The 9,828-nt window shown below is 30.4% G+C and overlaps 1 protein-coding gene and 1 non-coding gene across 3 annotated transcripts; one reads left to right on the top strand and one right to left on the bottom strand.

Moving 5' to 3' along the window:
- The first annotated feature begins 3,946 nt into the window (after positions 1–3,946).
- LOC107898833 (expansin-A6) lies at positions 3,947–6,214 on the top strand. 2 transcript variants are annotated; one of them, XM_016824387.2, is made up of 3 exons: positions 3,947–4,209; positions 4,303–4,621; positions 5,481–6,214. In XM_016824387.2, the coding sequence occupies exons 1-3, from the start codon at positions 4,050–4,052 to the stop codon at positions 5,788–5,790; spliced, it is 789 nt and encodes a 262-aa protein (XP_016679876.2). In that variant the 5' UTR covers positions 3,947–4,049; the 3' UTR covers positions 5,791–6,214. The 2 variants fall into 2 exon arrangements, with proteins under 2 accessions (XP_016679876.2, XP_040936298.1); XM_041080364.1 differs by having other exon boundaries at positions 3,969–4,621.
- A 2,983-nt stretch (positions 6,215–9,197) lies between these two features.
- TRNAK-UUU (transfer RNA lysine (anticodon UUU)) lies at positions 9,198–9,270 on the bottom strand. The gene has a single exon. It is a non-coding gene; the product is annotated as a tRNA-Lys (tRNA).
- Between the last annotated feature and the right edge of the window lie 558 nt (positions 9,271–9,828).

The raw sequence follows: 9,828 nt of genomic DNA, 5'->3' as shown, positions 1-9,828 counted from the left end.
TGAAAATAATAAAGAAGTGAACTATTGGAGCATTCTCTAGTTAATCTGGGATAAAATTAATCTTTTAAGGAAAATAGTGAAGAAGTTGCCAATTATTTATAAAGTAAATGTGAGATGTGAGAGTGTTCCTTAGTAAATGTGAGACCAAAATTCACTTTTTAATGAAAATAGTGAAGAAATTGTCGATGTGAGATATGAGAGCGTTCTCTAATCAATATTGGATTAAAATTAACTTTTTAATGAAAACAGTAAGGAAACTGGTACTTGTTTATAGGATAAGTGTAAATATGAAAGTATTTTGTTTAATGAAAATAGTGATAGAAGAAGTGAATTATAGTAGTATTCGCTAGTCAATGTGGGATTAAAACTAATATTTTAATGAAAATAATGAAGAAGTGAGATATGGTAGTATTTTCTAGTCGATGTACGATTAAAATTACCTTTTATATATATATATATGATATAATATGCAAATAGACAAATTAATAAATAAGAAAAATAAACATTTCTTAAGTGGAGGAAAATAGTACATATTTTTATAAAGCAATAAGTGAAGGCACATGGTGGTGAGTTTATATAGCCCTATAGATTGGAGGGGGGAAGAGTTTTGAAGGAAAACAAGCAACCAAAACAATAATTCTAAAACACAGGTAAAGGAGTTGGGAAGGGATTTTTTTTCTTTTGTTTGTAAAATATTATTACTGTTATTAGTATTATTTTTAAATAATTTTGTTATTTGTTCTAATCATATTTATTTTTTTATATAATGTTTAAAATTACTTATAGCTCCTCCCCAACCTATAAATAAGAGGATAATGCACTTTAACATACTCGAACTCACGTTATCTTGTATTGACAACAATACTCATTCAAATTGAGTTAAAACACAATCAACAGTTTTTTTTATTTGAGATAGAGTTACCATATTTTTTTCAAGCTATCATCATAATTAATACATAGGTATACGCAACTAAATCAGTCAGTATAATAAATGAAATTATAAGACAACTCGAATTTATATGAGTTTTTTTTTGTATTTTTTTAATTTTTTAACATCATTTATAATTATTTTTGTATTTTGAAATTAAATATCAATTTTTGCCATATGGCACGGTCATGATATGTTATGTGGTAAAAAAATCCAAAAAATAGTTGTTGTTAATATGTAATGGTTGACTATTAATTTTAATAGCTAAAGGACTTAATTGATTAAAATTTTAATATTTAGAGCTTAATTAAATGCAAAAAATAAAATATAAGAGCTAATTGAATTTATTTTACAAAAATTTAGAGGCTTTAAATATTCTTTAGCATTATAAGAATAAAATATAGGCATGAAAAATGAGGCCCATTTTCTAAATGAGTCAGGCCTTGGGTAATTTTTTTTTTGTTCGAGCTCAGGTCGGCCTGAATTTGAAAAAAATATGCTGTTGTGTTTTGTTGTTCTGCTTTGTTGTTATTTTGCTACCATTTCGCTATCATATTGTTACTATTTTGATGTTGTTGTTTGGATATTGTACAATTCTTGTTTTATTGTTAATTTTACTATTATTTACTTGCTGAGAAACATTTATTTTAATGTTTTTAGTATATTTGATGTATTATATCTTTAAATTTTTTATATAAAAATAATATTATAAAAAATTAATACACGCCGACTGAACCGAACTCGGGTTTTAACATTATTATCCGGGCCGAACTTAGGTAAAATCTTAGACCCATTTTTTGGTTCCGAACCTAGAAAACAGTCCTAAAATTTTGTTTAGGCTCGAACCGAGCTTGATCCATCCCATAATCAGCTTTAATTATACTGCATGAAAGGAATACCATTTATACATTTGCATAATAATAAATCACTACATTGTATAAATAAACATATTGATATTGTAATATATCTAAACTTACACATGAAAACTTTTAAAACCGCATCTATAATTTAAGTAAAGCAAGACTCACTATTCTCGTAATTTTAACTTGTTATACTATACGTCGATAATGGTAATAGGGATGATTGCAAAACAATAACAAAGAAAAACCACGGGTACAAGAGGAGATATTCACTAATGTTGAAAAAAGACAATACAATATGTTTTCGACTACACACATTTTAAGGGGTTAAACAACCGTATTATAACCAATGTCTAATAGAAGAAGTATAGTCCTCTGTGGATTCAATTTTTGTGCCTCTCTATTTTATTTCTTTAACAAGTGAGTTGCATTTCAAATTTTCTAAGTTGGATCAAACGGGATTCGAGTCACATGACTTCATCATTGAACTATACTTGGTTAGTGATAAATTTATTTATTTATTATCATGAATAATCAATTATTATGATATTAATATACAACAAGAAGTGGGTCTTTAAAAATGAATTTTTAAAATCTTTCGAATAAAAGATTAAATTCAAATACCCAAAATAAATTTTGGTACATCTCAATAATTAACCCACATTAATTATTTGCATTTAACTATACTCATTTTAATAAAAGTCGATGAGTCCATTCCCAACTCACTAGTCGATAATAAAGATCACATGAAAAGGCTAAAAGATAGGGGTCTTTCAAAATAATTCCACCAAAAAGCAGAGGGCAACTAGTCATTTCTATTAAAAAATGGAAATTGCTTTTTGCTCCCTTTATTTAAAAAATAAAGATTTAGTCCCTACACATTAAATCGTATAATAAATTAGTAAAAGTGTCATCAATTTCTATTGTTAAAAATTAGAATGATTAACAAAATAACCAAATAGTGCCATGCATATAATGATCGATTTTTAACCGTAGAAATGAATAAAATTTTTAACAGAAAAATTAATTACTCTTTAATCTAACGTAAATAAATTAATTTACCAAAATTTTTAATAAAAGGAGCAAAATACAATCTATTCTTAAGTAGCTTTTGGTACGATGGAAAGTGATAACTTATATAAAAATTTAATCAAATGCAAAGTGATGCTGACGTTTAGTATGTAATTATTATTATTATTATTATTACTTTCTTTGCAAATTAACTTTTCATTGGGAATTATACATAACAATCTGATTTCCATTACAAAAGGTGAGAATGTTACTTTCCCATGTAAATTGAAAAGTAAAAAATATGTAAAAGACAAAAATAACCTTATTTTATTCTAGTTTCCAATATTAATCTATCAGATGATAAAAGAAAAGGTTATATCTTCTTCCCGCTACTAACTCTGTTATTTCAATCGATTATTTGAAAGTAAGTTTTTTTTTATTGCGGAGTAGGGGGCTGGCAGGCGCCTCGGGCCCCCTAAAATGAATTTTTTTCTTTTAATCTCTTTATAATTTATAAAATTTTAAATTAGTATGATAAAATTGTAGTTTGACCCACTAAAATAATAAGAATTTGATTTAATCTTTTAATAATTATAAAGATTATAGACCGTTAAAATGGTAAAATTATATTTTTAATATTGTAAAAATATACAATTTAATCCCATTTAGAAAAAGAAATTCTAACTCCGCTACTGTACATAAGATATTGTTTACATATTATATTTATTTTCTATTCTTCTCCTCTATATTCTTTTTATTATATTGATTGAAATTTCAATTTCATTAAGATGTTTATTGTTTTATATACGCATGACTTTATACATGTTTATATTTAAAAAATACATGTAAGATAAAATTGAAATAATTTTGTTTTAATTAAAATAATAAATTTAAAATATTATTATTAAATATTTAACACAAAGATTTATTATTAATAAAATTTATTTTGAAATATTAAATACATAAATATTATTTTTATTTAATAAAGATAAATTATCATTACATTGTCGTAAATGTATTTGATGCTACCTTCTAAGGACGAAATTGATTAAGAAATTACATTAATTACATTTTTTATGGCGACCCCCCAAAAATTAACTTCTTAGATTTTGTTTTTCAACCCCTTTAGTTACCCCACCTTCATTTCGGCTCCTCAATAAGTACCCGCCCCACCCACCTCAACCATTACCATTCGCCCCCCAAACAAATTCAACACACCCACCATTTCTCTCTCCCTTATCTTCCATACGATGGCTGCCCCCAAAATTTCCCTCACTCTCCTCTGTTTCACTTCATTGCTACCATTTTTCACTTCGGTGAACGCAAGGATCCCCGGCGTTTTCTCTACCGGCTCTTGGGAAACTGCCCACGCCACCTTTTACGGTGGCAGTGATGCTTCTGGCACAATGGGTATTTCACAAATTACAATCCCAAGTCCCCCATCAAAATCTCACATTTTCATGACCCTCCATTTGATTGGTTTTTCTTTTTGTTGTTTTTTAGGTGGTGCATGTGGGTACGGAAACCTGTACAGCCAAGGCTACGGTGTCAACACGGCGGCTTTGAGCACTGCGCTTTTCAACAATGGCCTTAGTTGTGGTGCTTGTTTTGAGATCAAATGTGCTAGTGACCCAAGGTGGTGTCACCCTGGTAGCCCTTCTATTTTCGTCACTGCCACTAACTTTTGCCCTCCTAACTTTGCTCTTCGAAGTGACAATGGCGGTTGGTGTAACCCTCCCCGTCCTCATTTTGATCTTGCCATGCCTATGTTCCTTAAAATTGCTGAGTACCGTGCCGGTATTGTCCCAGTCTCCTTTCGTAGGTGAGTCACTGTTCTCTCGCCATTGTTCCTTTTTTTTCTTCATATAATTCCTGAAGTTTGTTGAAGAAGAAAAAAGGAAAATTGGGTTTCTATATTCTTAGGAACCAAACAGACTTGTCACAGTTCTCCCGCCATTGTTCTCTTTCTCTCTCTCTTTTTTTTTCATACAATTCATTAAATTGGTTTATTTTTGTGGGAGAAAATGTGCGGAAATGGGAAAAGGAAAAAGGAAAATTGGGTTTCTATTTTCTTAGGAACCAAACAGATTCTCGTATAATTATGAAAATTTGTTTTTGTTTTTTTCATCGTTTCCTTGGGAAGGCAAAAAAACGGGGGAACTCAAAAGAAGCGCCTTCTTGTGAGTTCATTACAGCGGTCAGTTTGAGTTTTGACGATATGACTAAAACACCCTTGCCTGTAAAGTGCGCTTCAGCTCATAGTCATAGGTCTACTGAGTCCTGATTTTTATTGGGTAGTATTGTAATTATAAGGTCCATTAAGAATTTTTCCCGGGAAATCCGAAAAAAGAACCCAAACGACAAAAATCACGACATCCCACGTTTGGGTTCGGCCACTCATAAATGCGGAGAAAAGGTTTTAAAGTTCTTTGGTTAAATTTGGTTTTGGCCCTTTCACTATATTCAGATTTGGAATTTAGTTCTTTATTTTTTATAATGTTAGGACATTATTAAAGTGTAAGTCTTAAATTTGAACATAGTATAGTAAAATTTAACTTTTATGTACTTAATTAGAATAAAAAAAATTAACATTGAAACTAAACTAAGTAATTCAGTACCAAATTGAATATTGAAGTTAAACTCAGGTATCAAAAAGTATATTAACCCATTTCTTTTTGCAGAGTGCCGTGCCGAAAGCAAGGGGGAATAAGATTCACGGTCAACGGATTCCGTTACTTCAACTTGGTTTTAATCACCAACGTAGCCGGTGCAGGAGACATCGTGAAGGTTAGCATCAAAGGAACCAAAACCGGTTGGATGAGCATGAGCCGCAACTGGGGCCAAAACTGGCAATCAAACGCCGTACTGATCGGTCAGGCACTCTCTTTTAGAGTCACCGGCAGTGACAAACGCACTTCCACTTCATGGAATGTGGCACCATCTAATTGGCAGTTCGGCCAAACCTTCACCGGCAAGAATTTCCGTATTTGAAAAAAAAAAAAAACAAGACAAGACAAGTCGTTTGAAATCAAACTTTTTTGTTCTTGGTTTCCCGCCTTCAAATTTCCTTTATTTTCCCGGAAAATCTGAAGTGGGGTAAAAGAAAGTGTTATTATTAGGATTTAGGGAAAGGAAACCTAAAAGCTTAGGTTATAAGTTTGGTACTGAAGTAAACTATGTGTGTGGGGTTAACTTTTTTTTACTGTTGTTTTTATTTGTGAATGAGCTGGTGGTAATAGTAAAAAAAATTCCAGCGAATGGTAAAAAGGTAAAGGTGTAGTAGTGTTTAGGGCTGAAGTGGCTGCAGATTAAAGAAAGCATGTGGTAGCCCGCAGCTCTTTTATTCACTGTTTTTCATTCATAGTAATATCGACACTACTTTTTATTATATAAATGTATTTGCTCATTTCATTTATATCTTTTTATTTTCTTTAGGTGAAAAATATTTTTAAGTGTTATGAGATATCCAATTGTCAACTTGAAACCCAAGTATAACCCAGTCTATTGATCTGTGACCCGAGTTTGAATTTTACCAAGTGGAGTTGCTCAGAGGTGAGCTTGCAAGCTCGATTCACACATCCATGGATGCTCACGAGTTGGGGCAGGAGGACAAATGAATGAATCGGTGAACACCTGAATTAGTGAACACGTGTTAAGTTTAGGATAGAATAGCACACGTGTTGACATGCATGGAACTTGCTTAGATCATCGAATTTATGAACAGTGACTATACTATATAAATATATGATCTCCCTTACTAAGAAGACATAGCAAAAACACTTAATAATAAGAATTTTTATTTTATTTTTAATTTTAAAATTTTAAAAATTAGAAATTAAAAATCTTAAAAATAAAATAATAAGGATTAAATTTTAAATTTATAAAAAATACAAAGAGATTGAGGAAAAAGGTAAATTAATTGAAGGACGAAAAGGCGATGCGTAAAGTAGGGCTTTACAACACAACCACACATGTGATGTGAGAGTAGCATTACTATTAGTACTATCACTGCCACTCCGGTACTGCCGCTGTCTATTTATGTTTTCCATCCTCCACCGTCATTACACCTTTTCTCTCTTTTTTTTTGGTTAAATTATTATTTGAGGCTTGAATTTGGTTATTATCCTCATATTGAGACCTAAACTTGATAAATATTTTCATTTTAAGACTTAAATTTAGGGTTTTGGAGAAAATATGAATGATTAACTTGGACAAAAAAAATTTAAGCCTCAATATGTGAAAGGTTGTCAAGTTCAAAGCTTAAATTGGGTATAAAAAAAATTTAGACTCCAATATAGGAAAAATTGCCAAATTAAGACCTAATTTAGACAAAAAAATTCAGACCATAATATGCAAAAAATTATAAAGTTTAAATCTTGAACTCAATTGGTATGAGTATTTATAGGTTTTAGTGCGTTAAAGCACATTGTCCTCTTCTTTAAGGGTTAAGAAGAGGTTATGGGTGTTTCTAGACATTGTCTTTTTTCATCTAATTATGAATAGTTAAAAAATGATCACTCAACTATTTAATTTTATTTTTTTATCATTTAATTTTTTTCGATTTTTGAGTGTTTCTTATTTTTACGCCAGTCAACTAATGATAAAAAAAGGACAAAATTAAATACTTGAGCGGCCTTTCATAATTGGGTGAACTATACTATAGTTTATCCTAAAACTTAATCATTTCAAATGACTACAAAAATTGCTTTCAAGTTCTTCAACTTGTTTGCAGAATTGGTATTTTAGAATCGCTTTCAGCTTCTTCTGTTTTTATGGGTTTATGGTTAGTGGACATATGCTTTTTATCATGTTGTATGTCAAAGCACACTCTCTCTCTTCTAAACCCAAACTCTAAGTCAAAAGTTTGATAGTTCATTTTTTACCGATGTTATAATTGCTTAAAATTTTGTTTGATAATCAAATATTGATAGAGGTGAAGCCAGAAATTCTTTAAAGAGGGGTCGAGATTAAACTATATATTTTTATGAGAACTAAAATACAATTTTCTCCTTGTATTAACTTATATCTTTATAGTTTTCAAATGAATTGTATTGAAATCCTAACATTTTTAGGAAGGGTTAACCTATAATTTTATCATATATTAACTTAAGATTTTACAAAATTTTAAAGGTTTAAAGAAACAATTTCCCATTTTAAAGGGTCTCGCTCCCGAATTTAAACCTAAACAACTCATTTTCTTATCTTTGATCAAAATCATAATAATATATATCTTTTTATTAGCATGTTTTGCTTGCTTGGCAAGAAAATATTGAAGCAATGGTCCTAGATATCACAATGAAAGTAACCTTTGGCCATGTTTTAAATTGCACAAACATCCCAATTTATTGACCTAACTTTATGCCATTATTTATAATTTGTTGTATAAATGCTTTTCTTTGAGGTAGCTCTCCTTTTTCTTTTTTCTTTTTTTAACTATCTTTCTTTCAAACCTTTTTATACAAAAGCTTTAGATTCATTTTCTTTATACAAAGAAAAATATCACATTGTATGTCTTTCTAGGTAAGGCCGGTGGAGCTAAGCCATGTTTAACATTCCAAGCTTGAACAAAGAAATGGGTAAAAAACAACTCTTTTATTAATTTTTTAATGGGTTTGATCATATCTGTTCTTTTTAACATAATGCTTACAATTACCCATAGTTCTCCCCGAACCCATAAATAGGAGGATAATGCATTTCAGTACATTCGAACCCACGTCTTTCTGCATCTAATGCCCATTATGTTTATTAGTAAAATTATGTTTTTATCATCCAACTATGGAAAGTTATAAAATGGGTCAACCAATTAATCAATTCTGTCTATTTTAATCATCAGGGGCTAACCGTGATAGCTTTTAAAATCGGCACAATGGTAACTTTAACTTTTAATATTTATATACCGTATCGATTTAGTTGACTCTAAAAAATCTGACCCTTCAACATTTACACTAGCTCAGTCAGGGGCTTTATTATGATAGAAATATATGTATGTATATATAATATTTTTACAGTGGAGTGAGGTTTGTAGAGGCAAAGATGGAAATGGAATATGTACCAAAAGAACAAGCATTGGGGTTGCTTGATATTGAAGAATCCTCCATTTAGTTGATGACTGTCCACTTTGCATGAAACTTTCTGCCATTGCAAATTGGTGCCTAGTTTAAAGGTTAAAGGTGAAGTGGCAACTTTTTAACAAATTCTGCGTTCAAGAATTGCTGCCAGACATAGAATTAAGATTTTATAATTCTCAGAATATTGAGGGGGTTAAAATTAAAAATGTACCAAAAAGGAAATATTGAGGCGGTTAAATGGGCCTGAACCGGGTTTAATCCAGGTCTTCTGGGAACGACGTCGTGTTTCATTTATATTCGTGAATGACTGAAACTCGAAAACAAAAAGAACGCCGTCTGTGGGAATCGAACCCACGACCACGTGGTTAAAAGCCACGCGCTCTACCGGCTGAGCTAAGACGGCGACGTTGATCGATCGGTTATTTTAAATAACCTAAATAATAATGGAACAGAAGGGACAATATTCAAATGGTTAAAATATGCTCCAAGTCCTCTTACCCTACTTTTAATCCCCACTTTTATTTCAAGGAATTTAATCACGCTACATTTCTAAGTTAAAAATGTGAGTCTAATTATTAACAATCGGTAAAACTCTTTTGCTAAATTTAAGTTCTTTACGGGCGAAAATACCTAGAAGATCTCTGTATCAAATTAATCCCACCATTATTAAATGGATCGATTTAGTCTATGTACTATTAAAAAGAATCAAATAAGTCCAAATTGAAATAGAGTTAACATTTATTAAATCTGTAAATGAAATTGTTTGTTTGAAATTGAATTGCAATTGGTAAAAAAATTCAAGATTTTTTTATATAGAAAATGTTAACTTTATTAACAATTTAGACTTATTTGATTATTTTTAATAGTATAGAGACAAAATTGATCCATTTAATAATAGAAAGACTAATTTGATATAATCCCTATAATACAAGGATCTCCTAAGTAATTTAATCGTTTATCG

The sequence above is a fragment of the Gossypium hirsutum genome, chromosome A11 (assembly GCF_007990345.1).
Source record: "Gossypium hirsutum isolate 1008001.06 chromosome A11, Gossypium_hirsutum_v2.1, whole genome shotgun sequence".
Classification (NCBI taxonomy): domain Eukaryota; kingdom Viridiplantae; phylum Streptophyta; class Magnoliopsida; order Malvales; family Malvaceae; genus Gossypium; species Gossypium hirsutum.
Note: the sequence above shows the minus strand (reverse complement) of the source record. Positions and strands in the feature narration are given on the sequence as shown.